We start from the raw sequence: 13162 nt of genomic DNA, 5'->3' as shown, positions 1-13162 counted from the left end.
TATGATAGAAATAAGTGAGCGTTAATTTAGGTGGCTTATTCGGATATGTTATTTAAAATAGCGACTTTTTCATTTGTCATCTTTATTTTAATGATTAATAATGGTGACCAGAAAACGTCTATTTTTTCCGAAGCAATAACAAATAAACTATACAAAATTAAATTGCTCTCATTTGTTAACATCAATTCCTTTCTGAATGGCACAAACTTCTTATATTTGATGACGTCACGGTCACATGGCAAAATTAGGTCTATAGGCTGAGTAAACAAAACACTGTCAGCAAATCAGAAGACGCGTTACATTCAACATTAAGTTACTCAAAAATAATAGTTAACTCCCCTGAGACTTATTTGTCACAAATCGTTAAATATGTCGAGGTGATATCGAATTCTCACTCTATATGAAAGCTATTATTTTACACATTGTGAATAAGGAAAGCAAGTAAGAGTAACAAAAGTTAATGTCTCATTACAAAACATGTAGAAAACATTCAAAAAGGCAATAGAATAAATTTTTTCTTCGATTTTAGAAAGGACAATCAGATATGTTAAAACAATTTAAACCGTTTGCAGATTTTCCCACGATTAATGTGTTTTATACAACTAACAGTAACACATATATTAGTTTTATTTCATCCAAAATTGCCGATGATGATGCATATAAATCTGACAGTAGAAATGTAGCGGGTATATTTAAAATAAAATTAATCAAATGTGTTTCTTCACGCTAAATTTCTATTAGTTTTGAATGATAAATTTCAAAATGAAATGGGTAAGATATCTGATCGATCATTTTTAGCATGTTCCTATTACATTAATTTCGTTAATTTATACAGTTTCCTTTTTTGGCCAAGTGAGAAACATTTACCAATGCATCGTTTATCTTATTGAATTTTAATCATATAAATATCTACTGACCAAAAATAAAACTGCTCGTCAAAGAAAAAAACAACCAATGATATCCAAATACTTAAGAATAACGTCCCATAAAAACGCCTGGCAAAATGTTTGAATTGTTGCATTTGTGTAATACATCGACTTTTAATAGGCTCATTATAAAATGTATGACAGATACTGTCATTTCCCCGAACAACACCCCTCTCCCCAAAAAAATAAAAATACAAAATACAAACAAAAACAAAAAAACATACAAACGAGAAATTTTGATGAGTTTGAATTTGCGCCAATCAGCGTTTTGTTCGCGCAAATGTTTACGTCAAGACGACAAGGAGAAATAGAAGTCGTGTAGAATTAATCTTATTTAATTGATGGTGTCTGAAATTAAATCTTATACCTGCCATCTGTCCCCTGTTCCTGTCCCTTATTCCCTGCCCTCTGTCCCCAGATTAACACAATACACATTAATTTATATGTAAAAGTTTCAAAAATAGCGCACTTGTCATACGCCCTTATAAACGATGGATTGCTTCAGTAAAGCACTGAACATGCATCTATTAACTTAATTATACTTAAAATGAGGGTTTGGTTTACAGAATAGAGAATAATTATCGCAATCTACAAAAAAATGAGTTAAAAAAATAAAGAAAAGACCAAAATAGGCAGAAAAATATGGGCTAAATAAATACAGTTTTTAAGTGTAAATTAATCATAAAAAAATTAGAATAGAGAAAATTTGTATAATAAATGGGGAATGTTTTCATGGGACACATATGTGCCCCCGCGTGTATATAATGTTTTAAAGGGACATAACTCAAGAACTGTAGATATAAGGCTACCTAACTATTTGTTCTTTCTCTTAATTGTGTGGTAATAAGCATTGTTTAAAAGTTTCGTACCATTTAATTGAGGCAAAATTAACTTGGAGAACAGAAACTCAGCATTGTTTTCATTTGAAAAGGGATATAACTCTAAAACGGTCAAAATGACGATCCATAGTTCAAATTAAAGATAGAGGACAGAAACCAATGTTGGGACATACGGACAAGGGTAAAACTTATTGACCACTCCGCCACAGCGGGGGCATAAATAATTCAGTAATAAAAAAAATAACAAAGGATCCCAAACAGACCCTCAAAAATGTCTATAAATAATTGTAAAACTTTATGTTAAATTTTATGGTTAAATTTCAATCAAAACTTGAATAATACCAGATTGAAACTTTTTACCCGCAGGCAGTCATGTAGATATTCTATTGATGGGATCGGTCAAGTTATAGAACTGTTGGCCCACAATGACCATCAACCTTGTAATTCATCAGACCTTTAAATTTTAACTTTTTATTCGAGTGTCATTGATTCGACTTTTGCATCTGTATCTTTTCATCTCTATAAACAATCATTTTGACAAGTATAGAGAAAAACATATGCACGATATTTACAATAATTAATAAAATTCAATTGGGACACAACATGTTATCGACAAAACAATGGGGATGGCTTCACACTAGATTAAGCCTTTTTAATAATTTAATAATGATTCTGAGGAAACGAGCGTCTGCCATATACAATTATAACCTTTGATACAAATGTGTTTGTTTTATAATACTCGTCTACTTTATACTAACAGAAAAGATGTTCATCAACCACCTTTGATATTTTTATTGGCTATCATTACACATCTCTTTATTTTTTATCTTGCTTAAGCTTGCTTAAGCTTGATTGAGTATTGCTTGTTTATCGTCCAGTGGCAATTATTTCATGCATATTCAGTCCTAGAAACCGTTCACAATTAATACAATAGGTATGGTTCGGCAAAATAGAACGTTTAGAATAAAGGACAGAATATTTGGGATTCCATTGAAAATGAAGGAATATTTGATACTTTTATAGGGATAGAACATAAACCTTTGTAATTTACGGAATCTCACAGAGTTTTTAAAAGTTAATTTATATGTAAAGAGCAAAGAACTCTCTCTTTATGAGGCATCGAAAGTATTTATATATCCCGTACAGTCAAAGGGACTCCATGTTTTGGCAAGGTTTAAGAGAAGACTGTATTGCTATACCCGAGTCGTCCATGTGATGGCCTATGAAAACAATTAGATATAATTTTTATTTATTATATTTTTCGGCAAATTTGTCAAACCTATTAACTAAAAGTTTATTGTTTTCTGCTCACATGTAAATAAATAGTATAATTCCACAATGTTCTCAATACGTTTAAATCTTACTTTACTGCATCATTGTATATGTGACTTGCTTCTTTGTCATTTCTTAGCATCCATTCAACACTTCTCATAATCATATTTTGTTATTTTCTTTTCTTTTTTATGTTTTGTACGCATATATCAAACATATTTACTATCATTTTATGTGAATACACTTGATTGAAATGATTAATGTTTCGATCTTTATTTGTGTGTATTGATGACAATCCAGATATTGAATACTATATCATATGATATATCAATAAAATGTTTGACTTTTGACTTACGAATTTTATATATCTTATCGGTTTTTTTTGTAAACTTTGATCGTTTTGGTTGCTATTCCCTACATATTTTTTTCTCGCATATGCATGTACATTCTTAAAATACATGATCAAATGAAATATGAACAGTTTATTAGTCTTGATTCTAAATTTTCTAACGCGTAAATTTTGATATTAAGTTAATCAACTCTTAAAATAAAAACCTTTTTCAATTTTTTTATCATAAATAAATTAAAAAAAAAATTATTCATAACTAATCTCTTACTCATTATATAACGTTTATACTTTATGATTTTGATGATTATTTATGATTAATTTCAGTGATATTTATTTTAAGAAAAACACATCATCCCCCAACTACTTTCAAATTTACCTGTAAAATTAAAACGGTGACTGACCTGAAATGTGTGACATTTATGTAATCAACAGTGGCTTCATATTACAGGATTCTATATTAAGTCGTTGTCCTTGATAATTGATGCAAAACACAGAAAACGCAAGGACAATATTACCACCATATTATATATCTTTAAAAGTATTGTCCTTGCGTTTTGTGTTTTTATTTGTTGTACAGTTTTTTCGAACCTTTTTTTTCAATAAATTTTTTTTTCAAGTGTTCATCTATATATATATTGATTTCTATGATAACGTATTGCCTCTCAATGTTCTTAATGTATCGACAAAAAATGAAACTTTGATTTAATTTGATTTATTTTTAGCTCTCATGTTATTTATTTCTTTCAGCTTTCTAAACTTATGATGTTTAAAGTTGAATTCATTATAATAATAATAATGTTTATTCAGGAAAATGCACAAAAAGACTCAAAAACATAGCTTAATAAAATCTCCATATAGGTTTATGTAATGCTTTAACCCGAGGAGGGGCCATGAGAGCAGAAAAGCTTATTTCAATAGGGTCATTATAGTGTGGGTAATAAAATAAATAAGTGACCATTCAATTAAATAGCATTAAACAGTATCTATGAATTATAACTTTAAACATTCGTATAAAAAGCAATATAACATAATATAAAATCTGTATCTGACATTGACCTGTGAACAGAAATTCGTCTCCTTCAGACAATATTCTCCGTATGTTAAGTTGAGGAATGGAGCAAAGGAAAAGACGAGAGGCCGGTGATCATATTCAAATAACTTATATGTTTTCTTATTCTTATACAAATATAATTCTTATTGGTAACATAAATAAAATAGTCTAAATAAGTAAACAAAAAAGAAGGTAACACTTACCGCTCGTAACATTTGCTCGGCTTTTTTAACATCAAAAGAGCGAGCTGAAAATACATAAAAACTTTAGATTTGTTGAAAATACATAAAAACTTTAGATTTGTTGAAAATACATAAAAACTTTAGATTTGTTGAAAATGTTACACATTCATTTTAGGAAGCGATTTAAGATTAAAGACACTATCTATCTAGAACTATCATGAACGTATCACATATATTAGTTTTATTTCCAAATGATCAAAGATCACCGTCATTATCAGAATCTTAGTGGCAGATATAGGGGTGGGTGAGGGGGTGGTGGTGGTGGTGGTGGGGGGGGGGGGGGGTCCGAAGGTCGGAACCCCCTTTTTATGACAATCAATGCATTTGAATGGGAATATAGTTAACCCCCCTTTTAATAAAAAGGCTTGATCGGCCCCTGAATATAGAGGAGATTGTTTAACTGTTCCAATAGTCAAAATTGAAAGTTGAAAGACACTATCTATAGAGAGAGGCTTCTCATAGAGCTAGTTTTATTACGCCGTATATTCAGTAGTAAGCTTCGTTTGTTAAAGTTGATGATGTAACGTTGGTTTTGTCTTACTGGATTTGTTTGGACGAATTTACTAACTATTTACACTTATTTAAAATTACTGTTTCTGTCGTAGACCTAGACTGCTTTAATTTTCTTGACCCACGAGCAATTTGGTGCACGACGATCATCTTTTTGTTGAAAAACGCGTGCTTGCCTCCGAATGTCTTGATTTTGTCCTGTCAGGTTATTATTGTCTTATTAAAGTTTACCCAACAGCTCCCAGACTAATATTTACAATATTATGCGAGATAAAAGGTCAAATAATACAAAGGAGAGTAACACTTTGTTGAAAATGTTACACATTCATTTTAGGAAGCGATTTAAGAATGGTAGCATACAAAATGATAGATGTTTTTAACTTATTTTAACATTTTGTATAATTCATGCTGTGATGTTTTCAAAAATACAATAAAAAGAATAGGTCGCAGTGCTTGTTACCAAGCTACCTACGAGCTGGGCAAAAGTGTCATTTATTGAAAGGATTATACATGTAGAAAAAAGATGTCTTCATGTCATCGTATGGCAAATATACTACCTTAGTATCCAAGTCAGAGACATATAATTTATACAAGTCAAAGGGTCTCACATCATCTTTTTGTACTTTATTTACTTGAACAGAAGTATGGGAGAAAATGTACTTCGGATTAAAAAGTAAACAGAGGTAGAATGTAGTGTTTTGGTGTGTAGGAAGTTGTCACTTTAATCTTGGATTACATAATATAAAACAATTAAAGCGATATTGCTGAAATTTTTGTATGGCTCCTTGAGCGTGGTCCTCGAAAACTGATACTATCCTGATTAACTAGCACTGACTAGCACTGAATGACATCATTCATATAGAATAAACAGTTGCTTTTTTTTTTAATAACTTCAGATTTTGGATTGAGTCATATAATATTCAGAAATATATGTCTGTAATGAGCAACAGATGCTTTCAAGTTTTAATTGTATTTCTTATTTTGTCATTTCGGAGCCCATTTTTGTAAGATATCTTATGGATGATGACCGTACGATGACAATAGGTGATTTTTCAATTTTATTTATAAAGAAAGTTGTCTCATTAAAAGGCATAACACATCTTTTTTTCACTATGTGGTGTAATTTGGGACAAAACAATTACAGCAACAAACATGGACAATCTTTTTACTTGGGGATATCTTTGATACGGCATTTTAGCACTGTAGCGATTGTTGTCAGTGATAGTATCTGTCGATATATTTCAATTAATTCTAACAATGAATTTCATTTTTATCAAATTTTAACCATATATAACTCTTACCTCGAAGAAACTTTTCCACATCGTAATTAATAAGATCTATAACATCCTTTACATTTTCTCTAAACTAGAAATAAAAAAAATAATATTATATTTCAATAGGTCAATATGTAAAATCTGAAAGATTTATGGCCCAATTTGAAAGCTCATATTGATAAGAATGATAAGTCTCTTCAAAAACGAATCTTGGATGGAGGAATAAAACCAGACACTCAAACACCTACATGTACGTATAACTGCTTTTTAATATGGAATGTGCTATTTTTCAAAGACTTATTTTTAACATCCTGAATGATCTAGTCATATTTGCCACTGGACATTAGACAAATTAAATAAATCAATGAACGCTTTTGATTTTGTCTTTCTACAACAGGAACGGATTTGACTGCAGCTTTATTAGTGCAAACAGTCAAAAAGTCGAGTTTGTCTAGAGGTTTAGTATAGTTTTAAAAGATTTTATACTTTATACTTTTGTTCAACAGCGTACCGAGTGGTCCAGAGCGCTGGACACAGTGCAGGCGGTGTTGTCTCGATTAACCAATGGATTTATCTGTCGTACAGCTGTGACTTGTCTAGACGTGTATATTTATTTAAATGCACTATTTTTTCCAGATATAGGAGTCATACAATCTGGATTGGTATTACCAGTGAAATAAAGAATCTCTTGGATTTGTTATAACATAAGCAACACGACGGGTGACACATGTGGAGAAGGATCTGCTTACACTTCTGGAGCACCTTAGATCACCCCTTGTTTTTTGTGGGGTTCGTGTTGCTTATTCCTTAGTTTTCTATGTTGTGTCATCTGTTCTATTGTTTGTCTGTTTTTATTTTTAGTAGGGCGTTGTCAGTTTATTTTCGATTTATGAGCTTGACTGTCGCTCTGGTATCTTTTGTCCCTCTTTTGTATAGTATATGTTTCTAGTATTATATGTTTTATAAAACATTGTTGGTGTGACAAATACTATACCTGTTGTAGAGCCTTTTCTTCTTTTGCTGTTAAAGGCTTTCTTGTGTAATTGTTGTTTAAGTTGATCTCGGAATCCGTCATTTTGATAATTGCTGGAAATTAAATAACTGTTCTGCAAATGAATATATACAGACTCATATTTTCATTTATTTATAAAATAAAACAGATCAGTTAACATAGTATATACTTTATCTGGCTTGAAATAAATACATTCTTTACAAGTCTCCTGCATTATCGTATAGAACTTACAATTTGGAACAACTCCCAAATTAATTTTTAGTTGTCTTCTCTCAAATGCATTTCCTAATAAATCTTGTAAAGTATTACCAACCACAGTTTAAAATGGTCAAACATATTATTAAGTTTAATGGCAATAAATCATAACAAACTATCACCCGTGACCGTTTCAAAGCCTAACTATATATATATATATTCCAAGCGAGACAAATGTTGTAGATCTATTAAAATAATAATTAAAATAACTTGCTTAAATTTCACACAGCCTTATTATTTACTAAAATATAGCTTTCTTCATGAAGAGGATTTTATATTGAATTAGGTCAGAAGTTATAAAACAACGAAACACTAATTCCAGTCACACATGCAATTCTTTCTAGTTTAACCCCCAGGTTTAAACAGTCATTGCACAGTGCATATGTTTTCCCATCTATTATTAAATGTACACAATACACTATTCTCAATGACAACTAATTATTTGTCCGGAAATAAACCTATACAGTAATAATTATACAATCATTTTAACCTTGTAATATTCATTCATGTTACATGTACCTGTAAGAAAACTTACCGATTGATAGCACGTGATCTTAGGTAATACTTTCAAACTCCTGCTTTAGGACATTTCATTCTAAAAATGTAAATCACAAAATACGTTTCGGATGTTTTAAAAAGTCTGTTTAAAGGCTCCCTTTCTATGCAAAAATAGTATATAGATTATAAAACATAATGGTGATTATCAGACCGTTACCTTATGTGTAAGCTAAGCGACTGTATAACCGCAACACTTTATTTTCATTTTGTCTCTCTATTCATAATTTTAATCTAAAGATTGCCTTGAATAAAAAAAATATTACGTAACGTACCGATTGAACTCAATGTATCATAGGTAGGTCAAGGTTGTAGCTAGTACAGATATCTCTTTTTCTTTCATAGATAAAATAGTTATAAAGATAACATTAAAAATATACGACAATGACACTTTTAGAGCAAAAATAAAAAAACCCACAAAACTCATTCAAGTTAATCATTTACTTCTCTTTTCAATTTAAGGTTGTTTATCTATTCATACGTAAACCAAAAACAGCAAAGGATGGTTTTAATCGATCTTAACAGGTATAATATATTTTTTTCCGAAATCTGAAAACGTATTGACAATTTGGCTTTTTTCTTATTACTGTGTTATAAAAATGCATACATACTTGCATAATATATATTAGAAAAAAAAATGCTGTTTGTGTTTAAGACTGTTCACGTGTTTTTGTTTTCAAACAAAGGCTTAAGAAAATACGCAAATAATTCTTTACTTCGTTGTTGAGTATAGTTTAAGTTTTTAAATGCCCCAATAATCCAGTCGGATAAACATGATACATAACAATTAACTTGGTATTTGTAAAGTTTGTAGATTGTATAAATTCTTATAGCTAAAAAAAAAAAGTATTAATGGCCGATAGCTACATGCTCTGTTAAGCACTGGGTATAAACAATGATCTGGCTTTTAAAATGTTGTGGTTTAGTAAATCATGAAAACGAAGGAGTGAGAAACAAACAAAGCATCTGAAGAGAGAAAGAAAGATAATACCCCGGGTGAGGTGTGACAACCAGATACATAATGATATGTTAAGTGCATACCCAGAGATCATTCTACTTAAAAAAAAATTAACAATTCTGTTTAAATGAATCAAGAAAACCAAGTCATCTTTAAATCCGTTATTAAATTCGTTTCACGATTTAAAAACGTGTCTTTTTCGTTACATGTACAGGCTATGAGAATACATGGCATATATCTTTTTGTTTCATTTACTAAGCATAAGTCTATATAAATAAGAACTAGTATACATATTTTTTTATGGCCCAGCTGAAGGACGCCTCCAGGTTGGGGAGTTTTTCGCTGCATTAAAGACCCTTGGTGGCCTTCGGTGTTCTATAGTCGGGTTGTTGTCGCTTGACACCTTCCCCATTTCCTTTCTCAATTTTGAAATATTGAAAATTATACCAAAGATACATGTAGCTATAGTTTACATTTCTGTAACTGAGGTTTATACTGTGGTAACATTTCATAGTCTCTAATGTACAACTATAGGTTAACCGTAACTTTGTATACTCACAAAATAAACACAGTATTTTATCTTTATGAAGCAAATGTGTTTTCCTTAGATTTTCTATGTAACAAGTTCACGGACTTAATCTATTTATATATGTAATGAAAGAGTTTTGACGCAATTCGTGTTTTCAATTAAAGAAAACTTGTCAATGGAATTTTTTTTAGACAAAATGAGACTTGTTCATGACGCAAAACATGGAATATGATTATATACATGTAAGTATATATATCATTTTGCTAATTAGTTCGAAAAAATAATCAATCCATTCTATCTATGAATTATATCAGAGAATATACAATTTTGAACCATACTTTATTCTGTAATATATAGTTTACTAAAAATGTAATTAAGGATAAAAGTTTCTTAGCTATTGATTTATATAAAGATGAATGCTATAATAAGTATGTTTCGAGTGAATATGCCAAATTACATACTTATAAATTGTTTATAACAGAGCTTAAGGTAGAATATCATATATGTCAAAATATTGCAGGGAAACATTATAGGAGCCTATTTGCATAATTTCGCAGTGGTGATGTGCTTTAAAAAATGAATCTGTCAGGTATCAGAACTTACAATATTATGATATAGGTGGTTTTCATTGTAACGATAGTGCAATTGAAGATGAAAAACATATTATTTTGAGTTGTCCATTATATGCAGATTTAGATCCTGATTTGTTTCGTCATTCTAATTTTCATGATTTTAATAGAGAACCCCAGATGACAATATTCTTATTAAGGGAGCTACCAGTTGATTTTGTCCTTAATTTTGTTTTAGTTGTGATCTCTGTCCTGTCTTTTTATTTTGCACTCTATTCGGATTTGTCTTTTTCTATCAGTCTATTCCAATTTGTTTTTACATCATTTGTACTCCTGCTTTTTTTCCAAGTTGTTGATCCTGTCTTTTGTAAAACTCTAAACTCCCGTTCAACATTATTTTCAAATTTCATTCTTGCCCTCCCACCCCCCCCCCCCCCCCCCCCCTTTCCATAAAAATATAAATCAAATGGTAGATCCCTTTGAAAAAAGTTTACGTTTACACTGCCAAGATCTGCTATCCTATTTATCAAAAAAAAAAAAGATGTTTATCATATTCTTAAAATATATATTTGTATTATTTGCTATATCTTTTGTATATATTGTCTCTCGTAACTTTTGTTATAATGGCTCTTGTTTTATGTTTAAATTCACATTGATAGGACACCCCAAAACAGGTAAGCCCAGATAGTATATTAAAATACTCAGCCAAAATCTGTCTTCAATATGATGTTTATAAAGAAAAATGCTGTATACAGGGTTCGAATGAGTACAAGTGACATTTGTTTTTTTCAGCCACAGTACACGAGTACAAATGACCTTTATACCTGTCCTTGTCTTATTGATTACTACACAAGCAATAACATATTTTGTGAAATATAAATCTGCACAAACAGGTGTCTTGGTATAGTATTTAGAAATGTTCGTTTTGCACCTTTTATTTTTATTGTTTTACGTAGAGCATCCTGCAACTATCCAAAGCTGGTCACGAGAAGCCATAAACGGGTAATATTTATATAAAGGTTTTCAAATTTTAGGTGGATGTAATTTATCATGAAATAGAAGTTCCTTTATTATAATTGTTCCAAACCTAGTACATACTTATAAATGATATTTTCTCACTAAGGGGTATATATATATAGATTTTGTAAGATATTTGTTCCAACAGAAACAGATACCATAGCATTGTTTATTACAAAATTTCCAGAGAATTTCTGTTAGGAGGAACAAATTTACGTTTATTTATCGATTTTGTCATATATTTCAAATGTATCTAAATAGCAATATTAAGTTTATTTTCACAGTCTGCAATAATATCTAGTGTGAAACACACGGAAACCTGTTAGTGTAATGGTGTATTTTTATACCAAGTTGTTATCATGGCAGAGTACGTTGAAGGTGGCACGGTAGTATTTCCTGGCCCATAAGGGATAATGATAGCCTTCTTTTTTTTTTTTAGAATTTTCACAAATTCTAACACTGCAAAAAATTCTACATTCACAGTTAACTGAAGTACTTCCATTCTACTATTCAGAAATGAATTTGAATATGTATCATGACCGTTTACTTTTTTTGCCATTTTTAGCTCACCTGGCCCGAAGGGCCAAGTGAGCTTTTCCCATCACTTTGCGTCCGGCGTCCGTCGTCGTCCGTCGTCCGTCGTCGTTGTTAACTTTTACAAAAATCTTCTCCTCTGAAACTACTGGGCCAAATCAAACCAAACTTGGCCACACTCATCATTGGGGTATCTAGTTTAAAAAAATGTGTAGCATGACCCGGTCAACCAACCAAGATGGCCGCCACAGCTAAAAATAGAACATAGGGGTAAAATGCAGTTTTTGGCTTATAACACAAAAACCAAAGCATTTAGAGCAAATCTGACATGGTGTAAATATGTTTATCAGGTCAAGATCTATCTGCCCTGAAATTTTCAGATGAATCAGTCAATCGGTTGTTGGGTTGCTGCCCCTGAATTGGTAATTTTGATGAAATTTTGCTGTTTTTGGTTATTATCTTGAATATTATTATAGATAGAGATAAACTGTAAACAGCAATAATGTTCAGCAAAGTAAGATCTACAAATAAGTCAACATGACCAAAATGGTCAGTTGACCCGTTTAGGAGTTATTGCCCTTTATAGTAAATTTTTAACCATTTTTCGTAAATTAAAGTAATCTTTTACAAAAATCTTCTCCTCTGAAACTACTGAGCCAAATTAATCCAAACTTGGCCACAATCATCTTTGGGGTATCTAGTTTAAAAAATGTGTGGCGTGACCTGGTCAACCAACCAAGATGGCCGCCACGGCTAAAAATAGAACATAGGGGTAAAATGCAGTTTTTGGCTTATAACTCAAAAACCAAAACATTTTGAGGAAATCTGACATGGGGAAAAAAATGTTTATCAGGTCAAGATCTATCTGCCCTAAAATTTTCAGATGAATCGGTCAATCGGTTGTTGGGTTGCTGCTCCTGAATTGGTAATTTTAAGGAAATTTTGCTGTTTTTGGTTTTTATCTTGAATATTATTATAGATAGAGATAAACTGTAAACAGCAATAATGTTCAACAAAGTAAGATCTACAAATAGGTCAACATGACCGAAATGGTCAGTTGACCCGTTTAGGAGTTATTGCCCTTTATAGTCAATTTTTAACCATTTTTTCGTAAATCTTAGTTATCTTTACAAAAATCTTCTCCTCTAAAACTACTGGGCCAAATTAATCCAAACTTGGCAACAATCATCTTTGGGGTATCTAGTTTAAAAAATGTGTGGCGTGACCAGGTCAACCAACCAAGATGGCCACAAAGGCTAAAAATAGAACA

General features: G+C 31.0%; 1 protein-coding gene across 5 annotated transcripts in view; it reads right to left on the bottom strand.

The window, feature by feature from the left end:
- LOC134728202 (retinal-binding protein-like) overlaps window positions 1–13162 on the bottom strand; it is a 33638-nt gene that overhangs the window by 10224 nt on the left and 10252 nt on the right. The window contains exons 3-6 of one of the 5 annotated variants that reach the window (XM_063592714.1): window positions 8266–8325; window positions 7458–7564; window positions 6491–6554; window positions 4641–4684 (exon numbers count right to left, since the gene is read on the bottom strand). In XM_063592714.1, coding sequence (XP_063448784.1) covers window positions 4641–4684; window positions 6491–6554; window positions 7458–7538 — 189 coding nt within the window. In that variant the 5' untranslated portion in view covers window positions 7539–7564; window positions 8266–8325. Of the gene's footprint in view, window positions 1–4640; window positions 4685–6490; window positions 6555–7457; window positions 7570–8265; window positions 8435–13162 lie in introns of those variants that run through there. The other 4 variants (XM_063592713.1, XM_063592712.1, XM_063592715.1 and 1 more) reach the window with 4 other exon arrangements.

This window comes from Mytilus trossulus, chromosome 8, assembly GCF_036588685.1.
Source record: "Mytilus trossulus isolate FHL-02 chromosome 8, PNRI_Mtr1.1.1.hap1, whole genome shotgun sequence".
Lineage (NCBI taxonomy): Eukaryota > Metazoa > Mollusca > Bivalvia > Mytilida > Mytilidae > Mytilus > Mytilus trossulus.
Note: the sequence above shows the minus strand (reverse complement) of the source record. Positions and strands in the feature narration are given on the sequence as shown.